This window comes from Halichoerus grypus, chromosome 5 (genome assembly GCF_964656455.1).
Source record: "Halichoerus grypus chromosome 5, mHalGry1.hap1.1, whole genome shotgun sequence".
Taxonomy (NCBI): Eukaryota; Metazoa; Chordata; class Mammalia; order Carnivora; family Phocidae; genus Halichoerus; species Halichoerus grypus.
The window spans coordinates 717,664-738,577 of NC_135716.1; the positions used below are offsets into that span (position 1 = coordinate 717,664).

Sequence of the window (20,914 nt, forward strand, 5' to 3'; positions counted from 1 at the left end):
CTGCTCCCACTGTGTTTCCTCTTACCCAGCACCCTGCCTCCTACCGTGATGCCTCTGGGGCGGGGGTAGGGCAGGGTCTGCGCGTGCCGTTTTCAGTCCAAGCCCAGTGTCCACCCGAGGCTCTCCTCCGAGGCTCATGTGGCTGGGCCCTCACTCCTGCCAGCAGTAAGTGGACCAGGGCAGTGCCCTCCAGAAAGGAAGTGTGTGGGAAGGCCAGGCCTTTAGGCAGAGCTTCTCGCCCACGGGCCTGGGGGCCCCACACGGACAGCAGACAGTTGGCCAACAGCCCAAAGGGCAGCTGAAGCAAAACTCCTGTTTATTTCCCAAGAAGGAGACAACATGGGGGTGGAGTCACACATCACTTCCAGAAGAGCACGTTCCAGAAGAGCAGCCAGCAGGGGTAGACGCCCAGAGCCAGCAGCGGAAAGAGCACGGCGCCGTAGGTGTGGTGCTCCAGCATGCCCTGGGCCAGCGCAGCCAGGAAGAGCTGCCAGCCCTCGGCCAGCGACACTGGAGCCTCCCGCAGCTCCCGCCACAGGAACAAGCCGCCCAGCAGTGTGGCGGCCGGGCTCGTCAGCACCAGCAGGGCGGCGTAGAGCGGCCTGGGTGGAGGGGCAGGGTCAGGTCGGGCTCTGGGGGGGCACAGACACCGAGTGGGCGAGGGGGTCCCGCGGGAGGGCACAGTGGTGGTAAGGAGCACAGGGCCTGGGCTTGGGGCACGGCACCACACGTACCGGGGCCCACAGGGCTTGGTGAGGGCAGCAGCGGGCACCATGGTGGCAGCCAGCAGGAAGCCCAGTGAGAAGTTGGTGAGGGCGATGCAGGCCAACTGCAGCACCAGGTATATGAGGGCCACCAGCTTCAGCGCCATCCAGCCTCTGTCTGGGGCCTGTGCACTCACCACCCTGCGAGGCGAGGGGCTCAGAGGCGGTGCGTGTGCGGCCAGGGTGCCCCCGCCCTCCCCCACCCGGCCTAGCTCCTCACCGCTGGGTGCTGTGTGGAAGGGCCAGGCCCGCTGCGTAGATGGCCAGCAGGGTCAGCACCACGGCCTCGGCCTCGGCCACGGGGAAGTGCTGGGTGGCCACGTGTTGGCCCAGCACGGGCAGGATGTAAAGGGCCAGGCCCATGGCCTGTGAGATCAGCAAGGGCGCCACAAGCGAGGCCAGCCCCACGGTCTGCAAGAGCACACGGACACTGGGGAGATGGGCCCTGGGGCCAGGGGAGCCCCAAGGATCCTCACCACCACCCCACCGATCAAGACTGCACTGCAGCAGTAACGATCACCTGAAACCCTGGAAGCCCACCCCAAAAGCAGGAGCGGGGGGACCGTCACCTGTGTTGGCAGGAGGGGAGGACTAGGTCCAGAGGCCCCCCCAGGCTCCTCGGGGCCCACTCCGGCCTCATGCAACTGCATCCACAGTTCCAGAGCGTGGTCTAGTCAAGGACCCTGACGACAGGTGTGATGGAATCTGCCCGGCAGGGGACCCGGGGCTCACTCCCACTCCCCCACTTCAAGTACGGAGGGTCCTCCCCAGCCTAGAGTGGAGAGGACCTGAGGCTGGCCACAAGTGGACACGGGGTCCAGAGGATATCTTGAGACCAAGGACCAAGAGCAAAAAGCCAACAGCAGGCATGTAGAGGCCAATGGAGACGAAGCGGGAAAGCGCGGGAAGCAGGTAGAAGAAGAAGGACTGGTGCAGGCGCTCCAGGAGATGGTTGAGCTTGCGGAACACGCCCTCCAGGGCCCTGCCAGGGTGGGATGGCGTCATGGCCAGCCAGGCCCCCCCGACGCCCCCCAATCCACCCCAAGATGGAAGGGGGGTCCAGAAGCCACTTACTTGCCCACTGCCACCAAGTCATACTTATATTGTCGGAAGCTATTAATGCCACGGATGGTCAGGGCCTCCACACGGTAGCGCAGGAAGAGGCCGTGAGGGCCATGGGGGCGGCCAGAGGCCTGCTGCAGAACCATGAGCAGCAGCGTCTGCAGACACTGCAGCGGCCCGTCTATGGATGTCCAGTCCTGGGGCTGGAGCTTAGAGGGTTTGGGGGCAAGGTCAGAGAAGCCCCACACAGGGCCCACACTTCCCAGCAGGCTGCCCCCCTTACCTTGCCCTGGAGAGTACACAGCAGCCCCCCTTTCTGACAGAAAGTCTGGAAGAGGTTGAGCAGATCGAGGTTGGGCAGCTGCCCGTTGAGCCCCTCCACAGCCACATCAAGGCTCGTGACCACGTCACTGCTCAGCTCCAAGGCCACAGCTGCCTGGATGGCCCCAGCCCGGCCCTGCAGAGGGGATGACTGCATGCCTGTAGGAGCAGGTGAAGGAGCTGCCTATGGGGGGCCGACGAGGACAGTGAGCCTGACAGAGGGGCCAGGGCAAGAGCACCCACCGGTGATGTTGACATCGTGGTAGGCCTCCAGCCAAGCCTCAGTGCCCAGAAGATCTTGTTCTGTCACCAGGAAGATGATGTCTTTGGCCCAGTAAATCTGCCCTGGAGGCCAGAAGCTAGGTCAGCAGGGCCTGGGACAGTGGCCAAACCCTCCCTTGCCAGCAGCAGCCCCTGAGCCTCACCCCGAAAGTGGGCAGCAAGTGCCAGCAGCAGCCCCACAGCCTGGCTGTTGGTGGAGTCAGGGCCGCAGGGCACGGTGAGCACCAGGGACTCGGTGCTGGCAGCGCGCGGGGCCCGCAGGATGCCATACACGTTGGTACCTGACACCATCTGCGTGAGTGTCGGAGAAGCGTCAGCACCACCCCACCCCGGACGGCGGAAGCCTCTCCCTCGTCGCCCTAGACTGCCCACCAGGGATTCCCGGGGCCCCAAGACACGCCACCACCGGGCTTCCCGGCCCCAAGCCGCCCTCTCGAGGTGGTTTTTGGTCCCACGCACACCCCCTCCCCCACAGTACATAGCGCTCGTGGGTCTCATCAGGAAAGGGCAGTTTCCGGGAGAAACTCTGCGTGTAGACCTCCAGCCCCACTGACCGCATCGTCCGCTCCAGCCACGCCACTGGCAGAGCCCTAGAGACACAACGAGAGCCGCTGGGCAGAGCTCCCTGGCTTTGAGCACCACTGTCTCCCCGTACCCGCAGCTCTCCGCTCACCCCGACTTCCTGCGGTGGGCAGCAAAGTCTCGGGCAAAGCTCCGGGCACGGTCTCCGCCCGCAAACTGCTCCTCCACCATGGTGGAGCCCATGGCGTTCTCCGACATGTAAGTGCGTTGGGTCAACGGCGGGAAAGCCAGCGCCAGGAACCAGGCGATGCCCGCCACGTAGCTGAGCACGCTGCAGGGAGAGGGTGGAGGGGGCCCCGGAGCATTAGCGCGTCCGGGGACTCCCGCCCGTGGCCTCCACCTCTGCACCGGGGATGGCGGGGGCGTGTCTGAGGGACCTGGCCCCGGAGTCCCGGCACTCGGGACGTCGGACGGGAGGGCTGAGCCCCAGACCCGATGCCCCGAGCGAGGCCCACGGGCGCGACGCGACTGGCGCGAGCAGCCCGCGGGGGGTGGGGGCGTCGGCAGCTCGAGCCCCGGGTCCTCCGGGCCCCGCCTCCCTGGGCCCAGCGCTCACCAGAGCGGCGCGTTCAGACGCAGCACGAGGCGGGCGAGGGCGCGCCGGCGCACCGGGTCCGACAGGAGGCCCATGGCGAGGAGGGGCGGCTCCGGGGCCGCGCTCGCCCGCCAGCCCCAGCCGCCCAACCCGCGCCGCGCTCCCGGCGGACCCGAAACCCCGCGCCCGCTCGCACTTCCGGTCCCGAAGGCCCTCGCGCCGCCGCGCATGCCCAGAGCAGAGGTGGTGCGGGGCTGGACTGCGGTGGGAGTGTCTCCGCCCGCCGGGAGCGGCCTCCAGGAGGACCCGACTCCAGGACGACCGGCCGGCAGGTGTACTGCGCCAGAGGAAAGCAGTGAAGACGACCAGCTGCCGCCGCGGCTGGTTGGGGAGAGCGAGAATCAGGGAGGGGATGAACAGGACAGGTGGGAGGGAAACTGGAGAGCACGGACGCCCCAGGATGTTGAACGTGCTGCTACGGGCAATGACAGGCCTGGGTGCCATGGGTGGGTAGGGAAGGAAGAGGGTTCCCGTGGACTGAGACCAAGGCATTGGCAGATTCATTTCTATGGATGTTGGTCAAAAATGGCAGTGAGTGCAGAAGGGAAATCACAGTGTGAGCCCAGCACCAAAGTTATCAGGGTCAGATGACCACCAGGAGGAAGGTGCAGATGGTACTCTTGGCCAAAAGGGTTTCAAAAGAGCTGGGGTATGTGGAGTAGAAAGTGGGGAGCACTCCTATTCAGATCAGGAGGTGCCTGGGTGAGGGCTGCAAAGGCCAGTGTTTGGGGTTCAGGCAAGTGGCGCGTGCGCGTCTGTGCGTATGTAGTGAAGACCCCTTCGCAACCCCTTCCCCCAGGTGAGAACATGTTATCTGTTGTACTTTTGGAGTCTGAGGTTAAGTAGGCCCCAAGGGCTCCTAGGGTGGAGCGCCGGTTGGCCATTCAGTTCAAGCCATAGTCCAGAGGATGTGGGGCATGGCCCCCACATCTCCATGGTGGGCCCCGGATATGCTGGCGTGAAAACAGACTCCAGTCCAGTGGCTTGGCTCGTTATGCCAGGCCACGTCTCACTGCTCAGCTGCCTTGAACCCTTCCTGGCACAACTGCTCTGTTCATCCAGGGACACACTCCCCGCCCCCCCCCCCTTCTTCGGGCTGTGAGCCTTGAGGCTCCAAGAGGTATGTATTTCATGTGTGGGGGATGGAGACGGTCCCTAGTCACCCCAGGGGCAAGCACCAGGCCAGGCTCTGAGGGTGTAGTAGTGCTGTGGGGAGATCAAAATACAGCAGATTACGTGTGGGTTTTATTCTGGGCATGAGGGGACCAGATGCTCAGTCCCCTAGCAAAATAGAGGCCTCACGTACATGTTGCCGAACCACACGGTCCAGCAGTGTGTGCACGTCCCGGGCAGCCCGGGCAGCGGCCTCTAGCACCTGCTCCAGGTGGTCTTCATGTAGCCTGGCATCCATTTCAAGGAGTGCAATCTGGCCTGAGGCCGGCAGCAAGGCCAGGGCCAGCTGAGGACCACCAGCTGCCTCTTCCACGTGGCTGAGGTCCGCCAGAGCTGTGTTGTCCACAAAGCCAGCTGAGCAGGCACACACAAAGTCCCGCATGGGTATTCCGGCATCCAGCACTGCCAGCGTGGCTGCATTCACACAAGCTGCATAGGTCCCACCGTCTGCCTGCAGCACCTGCAGGAACCCCCCAGTGGCATCAGTCCCTTAGGCTCTTGACCCCTGACTGCCATCCCCACCTCCCCCTCCAACCCTCTCCCTCCCTGGGTTGATGGCTGCTGCTTGCTCACCTGCACATATATATCAATCTGGGAGCGCGGGTGCAGCTGCGTAAGGATGGCGGCCTCGAAGGTCTGACGCAGCTGCAGGCCCATCTCACAAGACTTACGGTCCCCGTGTGGTCGCCGCTTGCGTTCGCCTGTGCTGAAGGTCGCAGAACTATACTGACAGTTCACCAGGGCCCTGTCTGGCAGGGCTCGTGCTCGGGAGCCCCGGATCTGGGGGAGGAAGGACACATGAGCCAGGCTCACTGCTCCCCAGCTCACACTACCCTTCCTTTGGCTCAGGCCCCAGACCTCAGCTTCCCTCTCACGCTCCTTCTACTTCCATTTCCAGAAGCACAGCTACTTTACCTCCGCAACAGCTTGTGGGAGCGCCGGTTGGCCAGTCTCTAAGCCACCATGTGCCTGGGTATGATTTCTCTTAACAGGCCTGTTTCCATCCCCGCCTCATCTCCTCCCAACCCATTCTCCATTTGTAGCCAGAGCGGGTATATCCACAAATATCAAGTCTGATTTCGTCTCCTCTACACATTCACATATTCTACTGCCTCGCAAAGCTTCCCCATCACGTGTGAGATAAAATCCTAGTTTCCCCGGTCTACAAGGCGGCGAGTTCTTGCGTCCCTAGAGACGCCTCGATCCCATCTTGAGTTCTTCCCCATCTCCCCACGAGCAGCCCTTCTGCTCTGCAAACGCGCCACGCTTGTTTCCACCCCAGCGCTCTTCCCTTCTCCAGCAATGGAGACATGGCACTAAAACCAGGTTTTATTTACAGTCCCTGTCCTCGCGGAGTTTACGTTCCCGTGAGGAGTTAAACGAAGGGCTAGGTGAATTGATGTCTGAGGTGACCGGTTTTGGAAAGGCAGGGAAGGGTGTGGTGGTAGGGGAGGCGGCTCGCCACGTGAGTAAGGTGGTCGGGGGAGGCGGCCCCCGGAGGATGACGTCGGAGTGGGCCGCCGAGAGGAGCAGGAGGCGGAGGAGAGAGCGGGAGCGCGCCTGGAGCTTCCAGGAATAGCAAGGATGGGTGCAGGGCGGAGGGGACGGCGGCCGGTGCGAAAGGTGGGGACCGCGGTGCACCACACTGCAAGGACCTCGGCTTGGACTCCGAGCGAGCCGCGACGGAGAAGATGGGCTGCGTGAACGGAGGCGCGCCAGCCGGGCCTCCAGAGCCTCAGCTCAGCCCGTAGGCCCCGCGCACCCCGCCCGGCTCGCGCATGCCCACTCGCCTCGTGCGGCCCGTAGACCACCGCAAGCGCCTTGGTGTTGCCTTGCTCGATGTAGGCCGAGCCGTCGGCCTGCGCGAATACGCCCATCCGCGCCTGGATCTTGCGCAGCTCCCCCGCGCGCCGTCCGTCTACCCGGTAGCCCTGGTCCGACAGGAGCTCCAGGCCCGCCATGTCGCCCGGCTGCTAGCCGCGCTTCCGCCTCCCTCAAAACTACAGCTCCCGGCGGCTCTACCCCCACTTCCGACCTCCCAGGGGCCTACGGTTTCCGCCGGTCCGACCCCCCCCCACTTCCGGCCTCGGAGAACTACGGTTCCCCCAGGGCGCCAGGCGGCCCCACTTTCTCTACTTCCGGTCGTGGGAAACTACGCTCCCCCGCGGCGCCACTTTCCTCACTTCCGGCCCCGGGAATGTGCGGACCCAGGGGAGGAGGGCTGTGCCCGCGGCCGTTTTGATGAGCTTTCCCACGGCTGCCAGAGGTGGGGACCGGCTCGGGCAAGAACCCCCGGTCGCGCGCCCTTGGGTTTGTCGTGGGGGCGGTCCTTATGCTCCCCGGGACCTCCCTGGCTTTTGCCGCACGCGCCTACGCCGGCTCGCAAAGCTCTCAGGACTCCCGCCGCGCCTGCGCCCCGCTGGCCCCGCCCCCGCCAGCCCCGCCCCGCCCCCGCCAGCCCCGCCCCGCGCCTGCACCTGCGCCCCGCCGGCCCTGGCTCGCCCGCTGGCTGGCCTCTGCCGCTCCGCGTCCGCGGAGGCTCCTTGCGGGTTCGGCGGGCGAGCGAGCGCAGCTCGTGCTGGAAGGAAGCGGCGTCCTGTCTCTGATGGTTTCTAGTTCTTCCGCAGCCATAAATGCATTCATTCTCCCAAGCTGAGGCACACCTTGTGTTTTTTTTGTTTTCTTACCGTTTAGTGTTTACATTTGTTCATTAAAAAAATTGACGCATAATTTGTATCGTACACAGGCATGCTCATATTCTTTTTATATTATTTTTTAAAAGATTTTATTTATTCATTAGAGAGCATGAGCAGAAGGGAGCAGCAGGCAGAGGGAGAAGCTGACTCCCTGCTGACCTGGGATCCCTTGGCAGGACTCACTCCCAGGACCCTGAGGTCATGACCTGAGCCAAAGGCATCAGGCATTAACCATCTGAGCCACCCAGGTGCCCCTCATTCTCTTTAGATAGCGATGTAGGAAAGATGTTAGGGTTCGAAGCCAACCGCCAAGAAAGAATTCTCAAGATGTCTTGGGTGCAAAAAGGTGATTTTAGGGACGCCTGGGTGGCTCTGTTGGTTGGGCGTCTGCCTTCAGCTCAGGTCATGATCCCAGGGTCCTGGGATTGAGTCCTGCATCAGGCTCCCCGCTCAGCGGGGAGTCTGCTTCTCCCTCTCCCACTCCCCCTGCTTGTGTGCTTTCTGACAAATAAATAAAATCTTTCTTTAAAAAAAAAAAGTGGTTATATTAAAGCACAGGGACAGAACCCGTGGGCAGAAAGAGCCACATGGGGTCATGAGGAGTGACCCATTATACACTTTCAAGTTGGGAGGGGGTTAGGGAGAGCGTAAGTCTCTAAAAATTTTGGAAGCAAGATTTCCAGGACCTCGAGCGGGCTAGCTATTGTTGGGAAAAGGTTATTTATTACTGTCTAATAAAACCTTAGTCATGAGACCCTTCAGATGTAGATCAGTGGGTCATATGCTTGGGGGGTGGTTAGAGATAAAGGAGATTTCTTTTTTTTTTTTTTTTTTTTTTTTTTTTTTAAGATTTTATTTATTTATTCAACAGAGACACAGCGAGAGAGGGAACACAAGCAGGGGGAGTGGGAGAGGGAGAAGCAGGCTTCCCGCTGAGCAGGGAGCCCGATGCGGGGCTCGATCCCAGGACCCTGGGATCATGACCTGAGCCGAAGGCAGACGCTTAACGACTGAGCCACCCAGGCGCCCCGAGATAAAGGAGATTTCTAAAGGACTTTTTGTATGTTAATGTAGACTCACAGGATGGGGGGGTGGGGGGAGTCAGGCTAGGATTGCCTCTTGCCCTTAGCGGAGTGTCAACATCCAGGCAGCTGAGCCCCTAGAGGAAGGTCCCTCTGCCTGTTCCAAGGACTTGTCAGGGGGCTGTAAGGAGATCTAATAATTTTTCTTCTGCCTTTGCTTCCCACATCAGTAGGGCATTTAAGACTTTCTTTTCCTCGTTTGCATAACCTTAGTGACTTTGAATAACAAAAAGCAATTATATTATCGAGTCTTGCAGTCCTGAGGGTTGCCTGGGCTCATCTAGTTGGTTTGCACTTAGGATCCTTCCTGCCGGTGGTCACTGCGAATGGTGACAGCTGTGGTCTTGAGGGCTTCCTCTCTCACATCTTTGGTGATTGATGCTGGCTGTTGGTCAGGACCTCATCCGGGTTGGTGGCCTCTCCGGGCAGCCAATGCTTCCTGCAAGCATGGCGCCTGGACTCCAAGGTGACCTCAAAAGACAACAAGGTGGGCACGTATGCACCTAGCCTCAGAAGTCATATAGTGTTATTCCCACCAGACTATATGGGTCAAGGTGGTCACAAAGGTGTGCCCAGGCTCAAGGGGAGGGGACATGGACCCTGCCCCACAAGAGAAGCAAGATCAACATCAGGCCATAAGAAGAGCAGGTAGAATGGACACACTGTAGCAGGCAAGAGCCCGAGTCTTGCAAGCACGGTGTCCCCGTCAAGGTACTGGTCTCCTAGATGAATGCAGCACACGGGCTGGGAGCCAGCCTCGGCCCTGCCCCTGCGCCTGGTCTGAAGCCGTGATGGCTGGCCTCCTCTGTGACTCACCACCCGCCATGTCCCCGCTGTCAGTTCTTCGGCTGGACCCAGCTGGTTATGGGTGTAGTGACCGGGCCGTTTTCCCCAGCAGTTTGAGCTTGTGTTGTCCCTGTTCTAATCGGGTCGAGACTGCAGTGGCTGTCCACTGATGCATGTGGAAGCCCCACGGGTGTCCCCACAGCTGTCCTGTCCCGGTTGCATAGCAGTGACACTGGTAGCCCAGGACGTTCAGTAGCCTAAGCAGCACAGGGCCCAGAGCGGCCGGGTGGTCGCTGCTCCCTCCAGATCCGTGGGACCTTCATTGTGTCAATTGGGGGGAGTGTTCCCTCCACCCCTGGGAACAAAGCCTCCAACCTGGTAGCATCTCCACCTTAGCAGGCCATTCCTGCCCCCTTGGCTCTCTGACCCCGTGCTGTAACCATGGGTAGATCCAGGGTTGGGGGCCTAACATGTACACAAATTTGGGAGCTATGTTTGGGATCCCCAAGACCACTCCTGGGTTCAGTGATTTGCTTGGAGGGCTTGTAGGATTTGGCACAGATTGTTGAACTTGTGGCTGAGATTTATTACAGAGAAAGGATAGTAATCTAAATCAGCAAAGGAATAAGGCTCATGTGGCAAAGTTAGGGAACCAAGCACAGTTTCCCGAACCTTCTCCACAGGACACACTACACCCCCAGCAGTGAGTGGAGACTCAGCACCTAGGGCATTCGCGGGGGCTGGGCAGGGTCTGGCACGTACCCCAACCCCAGGTGCCTGGGAGGGAGGCAGGAGTTCAGCATAAACCATATTTGTTTGTACAGATTAGGCTCATTGAGCCACTCTTAGGGAATGGCAGGAGCCTTCCTGAAATTGAAGCTCCCAGATGCTAGCTAACCTCCTGAGTGCATCTTACAAAGGAGAGCGGTCTGAGCCCCGCTGTGTTAACTCTTTCCTGAATAGTGCTGTTTTCAAAAATAGAAGACAAAATCATATACCTGAAACCAAGTGAATAGAGTGAGAAAAGAAATCCTAACACGTAACATAAATTTTTAGAGTTGACCGGTATCACAAACATCACAAAACACAGAGAACCAACATAATGTCATGAATTATCTTCCTGAAATATTTCTCTAACACATTTCCCTTATGCTTTTTGGATGCATGCTCTGATGGTCTATTAGGATGACAACGTTTGGGGCGCCTGGTGGGCTTAGTTGGTGGAGTGTGCAACTCTCGATCTCAGGGTTGTGAGTTTGAGCCCACCTTGGGTGTAGACGTTACTTAAAATTAAAAAATGACATTTAAAAAAAAATTTTATTGTTATGTTAATCACCATACATTACATCATTAGTTTTAGATGTAGTGTTCCATGATTCATTGTGCATAACACCCAGTGCTCCATGCAGAACATGCCCTCCTCAATACCCATCACCAGGCTAACCCATCCTCCCACCCCCCTCCCCTCTAGAACCCTCAGTTTGTTTCTCAGAGTCCATCATCTCTCATGGTTCTTCTCCCCCTCCGATTTCCCCCCCTTCATTCTTCCCTTCCTACTATCTTCTTCTTTTTTTTTTTTCTTAACATATATTGCATTATTTGTTTCAGAGGTACAGATCTGAGATTCAACAGTCTTGCACAATTCACAGCGCTCACCATAGCACATACCCTCCCCAATGTCTATCACCCAGCCACCCTATCCCTCCCACCCCACCCCCCACTCCAGCAACCCTCAGTTTGTTTCCTGAGATTAACAATTCCTCATATCAGTGAGGTCATACAATACATTTGTGATGTCATCGTCTATCTACAGAGAGAAGATAATTCAGTCTCTTTTCTAACATGTTTGATTAAGGTTTTTTTTTTTTACTATAGCTTAGAAAAGTTGTTTTCAGATAATGGCTCCTGTGGGTAATATGGTGTAAGTTTTGGGGCGCCTGGGTGGCTCAGTCGTTAAGCGTCGGCCTTCGGCTCAGGTCATGATCCCAGAGTCCTGGGATTGAGCCCCACATGGGGCTCCCTGCTCAGTGGGGAGTCTGCTTCTCCCTCTCCCACTCCCCCTGCTTGTGTCCCCTCTCCCGCTGTGTGTCTCTCTGTCAAATAAATAAAATCTTTAAAAAAATATATGGTGTAAGTTTTTAGAATTGTTAAATTTGAGGAGCCGTCTATCAAATTTCATCTACATATGAGCCCTAAGATTTCAGGGCCTTTGTGGTTTTCTTGTTTGTGACTAAATGACCTTGGATATTTTTTGAACTGATGACACTCATTAGCCAATTGCATCGGCCCAAGGTGTCCTGACGCCCAGCGCGGAGGGAGGCCTATGTGTCCCTGGAAGCCATTTACACACCAGACTGACAGCAATAGCTTAACCATTCCAGGACGTGGCGTCCCTGCTAAACCCAGACTAAATATCGCCCCATTTCGACCTCCTGAGCAGTGCCCCTCCAGTTCCATGCAGCACGGAGTGACTGAAAGCAGGCTGTGGTGGGAAGAGAGCTTTCACCGACGGTGATTATTTCACTTTTGCAAATTTTACTAAATGTGAGGCCCCACCCTGGAAGGGGCTGTGTGAGTGCAGGGTGAGCCTGTCCCCAGAGACCTGACCCCTGAAGACAGACACATCCCAATGGTGTCCCACCCTCAGAGGGGCCACTAACCAGCTGGGAATGTGCAGGACCCTCCACTGATGGTCACTTTTCCATTAGGTTGATGGGGGACTTGGGAAGACGGGTGAGTCCCAGGATCATGAGCTCGTTGCCACAGGCCGTCAGCTCTAACGTGGGTCCCTCGTGTGCAGCACACACAGTGGGAAGTAAGGTAGTGGGTGAGCCTCGGTGGAGGGGCCAGCAGGGGCTCCAGGTGGAGGGGTCCAGGGTGGCGGTCACTGCTGCGTGGGCTGGGGCTCCAGCAATAGCGGTGGTGCCCGTGCAGGACCGCCCCTGCCCTGCAGCCGCCCAGCTCGTGAGCGCCTGCCCAAGCAGGGCTTCAGTGTCTTTGTCTGCGAAGCCCAACGTCTGGGCTTCAAAGGCAGTTCCTGTTACCTACCCCTCCCAGGCAGCTGCCACATTCTTCTGTTTCTTTGCCTGTCTCATAACTTTTTGTTGAAAACTGGATATTCGAGATGATCTATTATAGTGACTCTGGAGCATGATTAGCCAATCCCTCCTCGGGCTTGTTGATCTTGCTGTTTTGTTAGTTTATTAGTCTGGTGGCTTGTTGGACTCTCCTGTGAAGTCTATTCCTCCAGTGTGCAGTCTATGATGTCACTACTCGGACCCCTCGCCCCCACCCCCGGTCTTATATTGAAGCCTGGCTTCCTAGAAGGCGCAGCTTGGGGTTCATCCACCAACTGGGCAAAGCTTGGCCTTAAGCTCCCCCCGCCAGTGAAGCACGATCCTTTGCTGATGGATGAGTGTGTGGTCGGGGAACGCCTCGCTGTCAGCCAGGGCCACGGGCTGAAGAACACCCTCCACGGAGATCTAGATCCTCGTCCCTGAAAGCCACGAATGTTACCTTATACGGCAAAAGGAACCTTGCAGGTATGGCTAAGTTAAGGATCTTGAGGTGGGAAGATTGTTGTGGGTTACCCAGCCGAGCCCTCGATGTCATCATGAGTATCTTTGTAAGACGGAAGCAGAGGGAGATTCGGTTACAGGAGAAGAGAAGGCAAAGTGATGGTGGGGAGAGACTGGAGTGATGTGGCCCCAAGCGCTGGACGCTGCGCCCAGTGAATTCCCCCCGGAACCTCCAGAAGGAACCGTCCCGTAAACACCTCGATTTTAACCCACAGTACTCTGCCTGAGCTTCCGGCCTCCGGGGCTGTAAGAGAATAAATGTGTGCTGTTTCAAGCCTTCCGCTTTCCTCATTCTTCACCGCGAGGATCTCCCCGTCTCCGACATCGGCACACTCGCCCTGAGGAAGTCAGCCCGCGCAGCCACGCGTCCCGGCGGCCTCTCGCTGGGGGCGGCGGCCAGGGGAGGCTGCTTGTCCCGGAGGAAGGCCCCTGCTCCGCCCGTGGGTGTTGGGGGCGTGGTGGGCCTCAGCCGGTGCTGCCCAATGGACCCTCCGCCCAGCGGCCGGCCACACGCGCTCGGGGTGCAGCTTCCAGGCCCGGGAACGCCGGCTGGGAGGGCGGGGGTTCTGGCCCCAATGCCCCGGGTTCTGCTTCTCTCACCCAGACGGCAGACCTCCTAGAATAGACGCCGTGTGCCCTTAGGTCAAAACCCAGAGGGAGGGGTCACATAGCCCTCCCGGAAGTCCCGCCCCTGTCGGGTTCTCAAGGCCAAGGCGTGACGCAGCCGCGCCGTCACTTCCTCCGCATTCTTCTGGTCAAATGAGGCGCAAGGCCAGTTCCCGCTCCAGGGGCCTCATTTCTTACGGGAGGGTAGGCGGCGTGTCTCCACGCGGCAGCCGGGTCGGCCACCCACGCGCCCTCCGGCGAGGCGGGAAGGGCTGCTTCTGCCAGGGCGGGGGCTGGCGGGGGTCTGGGCGGCCCCCGCGTGTCCCCGCCCGGCCCCTTGCGGCCTTACAGTCAGGTTCTGCATTTACTGCCGGTGCCGGGTAGCCGTGGCTTCGGTCCACACCGGTGTGTCCGCTCGCAGCTCTACCGGGCCGGCCTGGCCCAGCGCGCCTGCGCCGAGAAGCTGGACGCCATGCCTATCCTTCTCAGCGTGAAGAACCTTCTTTTTGTTAAAACGGAGGTAAAAGTGGTGCATGACACCACACGTAAGCTTCAGGCCTACGACCTCATGCCTGACGTCCTTAGACGCTGCGCGGTGGTCACCGCCGGAGACTACTGACCACCATCACTTACAACTGACACCCCGCACCCACCGCACCCACCCCGACCCCTTCCCTCGGGCGGCCGTCAGCCCCTTCTCCGCATCCACGAGTTTACGTGCCGATTTGTTTGTTCAGATTCCACGTGAGTGAAATCACGCATTTGCCTTTATCTGACTTATTTCATGCAGCATTATACCCTCAAGATCCATCCATGTGCTGAAAAACCGCAAGATTTCGTTCTTTTTTTTTCTGGCTGAGTAATATTCTACAGTGCGCGCGTTCGTGTGTGCGCGCGCGCTCGTGTGTGTGCGCGCATGCGCGTGTACACCACACCCTCTACCCATTCATGCACCGATGGACGCTTGGGTTCTTTCTATATCCTGACTATTGTAAATAATGCGCTATGACCATAAGCGTGCAGATACCTGTTTGAATTAGTGTTTTTGGTTTCTTCAGATAAATACCCAGGAGTGGAATAGCTGGATCGTAGGGCATTTCTATTCTTATTTTTTTGAGGAAACTCCATACTGTTTTCCACAGTGGTTGCACCAATTAGCATTCCCACCAACAGTGCACGAGGGTCCCTTTTTCCCACATCTTTGCCAAAACTCGTTATTTCTTGTGTTTCTGACATTAGCCATTCTAACAGGTGTGAGGTGATATCTCATTGTGGCTTTGGTTTGCATTTCCCCAATAATTAGTGATGTTGAATGTCTTTTCATGTGTCTGTTGGTCATCTGCATGTCTTTGGAAACATGTCTATTCAGATCCTCTGCCCATTTTTTAATCAGGTTGCTTTTCTTTTTATTGTTGAGTTGTACGAGTTCTTTATATATTTTGAATATTGACCCCTTAGCAGATGGATGACTTGCAAATATCTTCTCCTGTTCAGTAGGTTGCCTTTTCCTTTTGGTGATGGTTTCCTTTGCCCACAAGCAGGGGCAGAGGGAGAGGGAGAAGCAGACTCCTCACTGAGCAGGGAGCCTGATGTGGGGCTGGATCCCAGGACCCTGGGATCATGACCTGAACCAAAGGCAGATGCTTAACCTACTGAACGACCCAGGCGTCCCACTCCTATGCATTTCAGTGCTGCCTTTTTGTCCTTTGTTGTGGAGGCTCTGCTCATCCAGTTTTCAGGGCTTGTTCAGAAGGAATTCCTCCATATGCAATTGTAAATTTGTTGTGTCCTTGGAAGGAGATGAGTTCAGGATCTTCCATGCCTCCATCTTGTGAAGAACTTTCGTTAGTATTTCTTGTGAGGCAGGTCTTCTAGCAGGAAGTTCTCTGTCTTTGTTTGTCTTGGACTGCCTTTATTTTACTTTAATTTCCCAAAGATCACTTTCCAGAATTTAGGATTCTTGCTTGAGTCATTAAAAGAATGACTGAATATGTCATCTCATTGTTTCCTGCCCTCCATTGTTTCTGATGAGAAGTTAGGTGTTGATCTTATTGGGTTTTCTCATATGTGAGAAGTCATTTTTATCTTGTGATTTTGGAGGTTTTCTCTTTGTCTTTTAGTATTTTGACTATGATATGTCAGCTCCTAGAGGCCACCCACATTTCTTGCCACATGGCCCCTTCAGCAGTGGAGAATCTCCTTTGCATGGAGTCTCTTTCACACTTTGATCTCTTCCCTAGGAAGGGACCTATTATTTTAAGGTCCCACCTAATTCAGTAAGTCTCATCCAAGATAATCTCCCTTTTTACCTCAGCTGTGCCATATGAATAATCTTATCATGGGTGTAAAACCCATTTTATTCTGGGATTATGCAGGGCACGGACACCAGTGCAGGAGTCCTTGGGGGCCTTAGAATTCTGCTTACCACAGTCCCCACTCTGAGAGTGTCTGAGTTGGAAGTTGATGGCCCTGAGCCTGTCACTCCTTTGAGCTAAGATCTTTAGTCCTTGCAGAAATGCCCTGCTCCATAATCCTTAGAATTAGGATATTTCCTAATTATAGGAACTATTAAAATTGTCATAATTTCCATTGAGCTTAAGTGCAGTTGCCACCCCGTCCCCTGGAACGCTGCTGTCGGAGGTGTCCCCCTCCACGGTCAGCGCTGCGAAGACCCTCCCCCCAGAGCTTGTCATTCCCAGGAGAACCTACTGGTTAACAGGTGGAAACTGCACTGAGCAGACCAGCAAAAAGGAAATGATGATGTGAAATAAATACTAATCATAACTGAGAAAAGGACAGGGAAGGACAGCAAGAGCACAGAACTGTCCCGTTAGAAGGCCCACTGGGTGAGAGAAGGAAGTCCTTGGTGGGTTCTAAACTGTAAACCCCATGCTACCCTTCGGGGTGGCTCCCCTGCGACCGGGAATCTGCTGTCCTCAGCCCTTTCTCGGGGTCTCCCTGCTGCTTGCCCCGCCCTCTCCCATGAGGTTGTGACCCTGTCTGTGCTGCCTCCCCAGGGTGCCTGGCCTCCCTGTGCACTGCTCCCCGACCACCCCTGCCCCAGGCTCAGCATCGCCTGGTCCATCTCTGCTTCCAGCCCCATCCTAATGCACTTGCTGACTCACCCCACGTCCCTGGAATCCTGACCCACCCTAGTCTTCACTGTGCAGCTCCCGGGGCTGCTAGGCCAAAAGAGCCCCCTCCTTCAGGGCAGCTCAAACACCCTCTCTCCTGGCCCCTTCAGATGCTGTGCTGGCTGTGACCACCTCGGGGACCATGCCCAGTCACCCAGCCCCATGACCTGGCACAGGCAGGTGGAGATGCTGCCGCTGGTGGCCATGGGGATGCCCGAATCTTTGACTCCCTCTCCCTGCAACACATCTGTGCCAGGCTGGGATAAAGTAGCTTCCAATGAACAGACACTTCTGCAAAGAAGACATCCAGATGGCCAACAGACACACGAAAAAATGCTCCACATCACTTGCCATCAGGGAAATACAAATCAAAACCATGATGAGATACCACCTCACACCGGTCAGAATGGCTAAAATTAACAAGTCAGGAAACGACAGATGTTGGCGAGGATGTGGAGAAAGGGGAACCCTCCTACACTGTTGGTGGGAATGCAAGCTGGTGCAGCCACTCTGGAAAACAGCATGGAGGTTCCTCAAAAAGTTGAAAATAGAGCTACCCTACGACCCAGCAATTGCACTACTGGGTATTTACCCCAAAGATACAAATGTAGGGATCCGAAGGGGTACGTGCACCCCAATGTTTATAGCAGCAATGTCCACAATAGCCAAACTGTGGAAAGAGCCTAGATGGCCATCAACAGATGAATGGATAAAGAAGATGTGCTGTATATATACAATGGAATATTATGCAGCCAACAAGAAAATGAAATCTTACCATTTGCAAGAACGTGGATGGAATTAGAGGGTGTTATGCTAAGCAAAATAAGCCAATCAGAGAAAGACAATTATCATATGATCTCACTGATATGTAGAATTTAAGAAACAAAATAGAGGATCATAGAGGAAGAGAGGAAAAAATAAAACAAGATGAAATCAGAGAGGGAGACAAACCATAAGAGACTCTTTTTTTTTTTTTTTTAAGATTTTTATTTATTTATTTGACAGAGAGAGACACAGCGAAAGAGGGAACACAAGCAGGGGGAGAGGGAGAGGGAGAAGCAGACTCCCCGCTGAGCAGGGAGCCCGATGCGGGGCTCGATCCCAGGACCCTGGGATCATGACCTGAGCCGAAGGCAGACGCCCAACGACTGAACTACCCAGGCGCCCCCATAAGAGACTCTTAATCTCAGGAAACAAACTGAGGCTTGCTTGAGGGGTGGGGTGGGGGGATGGGGTACCTGGGGGATGGACATTAAGGAGGGCATGTGATGTATTGAGCACTGGGTATTATATAAGACTGATGAATCACTGATCTCTACCTCTGAAATGAATAATACACTGTATGTTAATTAATTGAATTAAAATTAAATTAAATTTAAAAAAAGAAGCTTTCACCCTCCAGGAGGGGCTTCCTAGAGGGACTCTAGGCCCTAGCCATTTGGCCATCAGGGGCCAGAGGTCAGAGGTCAGGTATGCCCTGCTCAAGGAGGTCGGAACCGCTGGGCCCTGGAATGCGGCTGAGGCATGGCGGGGCGGGGGGGGGGGGGGGCAGAGTAGCTGCTGACCTCACAATGACGGGGTCTGGTCTGCTGTCCCTGGCCAGCCCACCAGCTGCTGGCAGCTGCCGCCCCTGATGCTGGGCATGTCCCTCCTCAGCAGCTACGAGGGCCTGCGGCAGGAAATCCAGCGGCTGGCGCAGGAGAACGAAGAGCTGCGACGGCTTGTGCAGCTCATCCAGGAGAACCAGGAGCTGAAGCTGGTGCTTCGGAACCGGGGCAGCAGCCTGGGCTTCTGTGGCTCTGGGATCCTGGCTGAGGTGGCCGCCAGCCCCCGGCCGTCCCGGCGCAGAACCATCAAGTTCAAGGATGCCGAAAGAGGTGAGGAGTGCCAGGGCCTGCAGGCGCTCTGCTCAGAGGCCCACGAAACTTCACTCGTTCAACTTGTGCCAAGAGCATGAGAAGAGGAGGGAAGTGCTGCTTCCATGGGGCAATGGCCTGTCGGGTGCTGAAGGTGCTGGGGGTGATCTGAAGGAAGTGAAGCAGGGAGAAAGCGATGTTGGAGCAGAGCTGGACCAAAGTGAAGGAGCCACAAGGCCGGGGTCGAGCTGAGGGTTAGTCTGGGCAAAGGCCCTGAGGTGGCAGCAGGTTGGGTGTGTTGAGGCATCGTGCTGAGCCAGCAGGTGAAGGGGAGGGCACATGAGGACCAGGAGGGCCCTACAGGTCAGAAGGAACCTGATGGCAGGATCTGTGCCCCTGGCCTGTGCCCCCTGGGCTCCCTGCCTGATGGGATGGGGTGGGGGTGGTGGATAGTTCTCCTGGTGAGAAATGACAGGCTTGGCTAGGGCAGGGGACTGAAGGTCGATTAACAGCAGGCCCTCGGCAGGCTGGGTGTGGTGGGTGAGAAAGTGGGTGACGGCAGCTCCCAGGGTTTGGTCTGAGCTCGGCAAGTAGGGCCCTGCCTCTGGTGTGGGCAGGCTGCGGGGACCCCGGTTCTCATGGGGACAGGCACCATGCTGCAGGGAAGCCTGCAGCGTGATGCAGATCCACGGGAGATACGGGGGGGCGGGGGTCATGCCGATCCTGGCACAGTGTTCCCTCCCTGCTGCTGAGAGACCAGAGGTGTGAACAGGGGACACGGTGTGACTGGGGCTGTGACGCACACAGTCTGGCCTGCTATATGGAAACTCTGCAGGCTGGATGGCTTCAACAGTTCGCTCCCCACAGCTCTGGAGCTGGGGAGTCCGAGCCCAGGGTGCTGGCGGGGCTCTTGGTGAGGCTCGGTGCTGGCTTATAGCTGGCCACCGTCTAGCTGTAGCCGCTCGTTCTGGAGAGAACAAGCAGTCTCTTCCGTCGCTCCTTATAAGGGCATTAATCCCATCATGGGGCCCCACCCTCATGACTTAATCACCTCCCAAAGGTCCCGCCTCCAAATACCATCACGCTGTGGGGTAGGCTTCAACATACGAATTTTGGGGGGACACAATTCAGGCCATAGCATAGGGGAACTTCTCGGGACACACATACCAAGAAGGTGTGGTGAAGGAGGCTGGCAGGAGGAAGTCAGGGAGGCAGGTCAAGAGCCCAACGCCGAAGGTGCTTCCCAGACACACAGCTGGGGGATGGGTGGATGCACGGGGTGGTCAGAGGAGGACTGGGCACCAGGGTGGCTGGGGGGCCTTCTTTGGTCTTGCAAGATACGATCTCTGTGGAGGTGAGGTCAAGAGAGCCAGGAGGCAAGTGGAGGCGGAAGGTGGACACCTCCAAGGAGGCGCACCCTAGGAGCAGAGTAGCTGGGTGCTGCTGGAAGGGTGTGGGGACGGGGACTTTAGAGATACGGTTGTGTGCTGACAGTCATCAACCACGGGGTGAAGACGGGTGTGTGGTGGGGTTGCCGGGGCGGTACCTGTGGGTGGTGGAAAGGCTGGGCCGAGTAGAGAACCCCAGGTGGTGGTAGCTACGGGCGGGTTGTGGAATTCTGTCTGGGTAGCTCCTCAGCTGAGCACCAGGATGGACAGGCTGTGTGGGGAATTTGGGGGGACAATCACCCAGTCATGTGGGAGAGTGCGTGGGCTGTTAGCAGTGGAAGGAGACATGGTGGGGGCTGCAGGTGGGGGTTCTGACTGAAGTGGGGCTGCTGACCACCATCTCGTGGTTTGCTCGGAGCAGGTGGAAGGAGAGGTCCTGCGTCGTGACTGGAGAGCCAGGCCAGAGAGCCAGGCCAGCAGGGCCCCCAGCTGGACGTGAGGGATGGGGAAGGCGATAAGGGGGTCAATGTGGTAGAGGTCTGGCAGTGTTACCATGGCTGGACCTGCCCCTGGGTACACTGGGTACACAGTCATCTGGACGTGGTCACAGCCCATCCTTGGGGGCGTGGGTCTTGTGTGCCTGAACCCAGGGCCAATCCCTGTGTGCTGGGGAGCTCAAGTCCTCCACACTTGGCCCAAGCAGGGCTGGACGTGGGAAGACACCAGCTGGAACCTGGGCTGGTGGAGGAGGCCATGGGCCACCGTCAGAAGGCTTGAGGTGGGGGCAGAGGTCACAGACCCTGGCACTGCCTTGAGTCACTGAATCTCATGTATCTTTCTTGGTACAGTTCTTTCAAAACCATGTCTCCTTTCCCTCCCCCACCACATGGAAGAGGATGCTGAGGCTGCCAAAGGCCACCAGGCAGAAGGGAGCCCCCCCTGTTGCAGCCTGGGGTGCAGCCCAAAGCCTGTGCTCCCGACTCAGCCCACCTCCCTCTCACCTTCCAGG

The 20,914-nt window shown here is 57.2% G+C and overlaps 2 protein-coding genes across 2 annotated transcripts; both read right to left on the reverse strand.

The window, feature by feature from the left end:
• Positions 1-299: 299 nt before the first annotated feature.
• On the reverse strand, positions 300-3,641 carry GPAA1 (glycosylphosphatidylinositol anchor attachment 1). Its single transcript, XM_036105619.2, has 12 exons — positions 3,568-3,641; positions 3,103-3,282; positions 2,908-3,019; positions 2,573-2,720; positions 2,391-2,492; positions 2,110-2,306; positions 1,839-2,035; positions 1,593-1,746; positions 1,334-1,429; positions 985-1,175; positions 735-905; positions 300-602 (listed from the first exon to the last, which is right to left on the reverse strand). Exons 1-12 carry the CDS (start codon positions 3,639-3,641, stop codon positions 359-361), a joined length of 1,866 nt encoding a protein of 621 aa, XP_035961512.1. The 3' UTR covers positions 300-358.
• A 1,197-nt stretch (positions 3,642-4,838) lies between these two features.
• On the reverse strand, positions 4,839-6,835 carry EXOSC4 (exosome component 4). The gene is made up of 3 exons (XM_036105626.2): positions 6,570-6,835; positions 5,353-5,559; positions 4,839-5,239 (listed from the first exon to the last, which is right to left on the reverse strand). Exons 1-3 carry the CDS (start codon positions 6,738-6,740, stop codon positions 4,880-4,882), a joined length of 738 nt encoding a protein of 245 aa, XP_035961519.1. The 5' UTR covers positions 6,741-6,835; the 3' UTR covers positions 4,839-4,879.
• Positions 6,836-20,914: the final 14,079 nt, after the last annotated feature.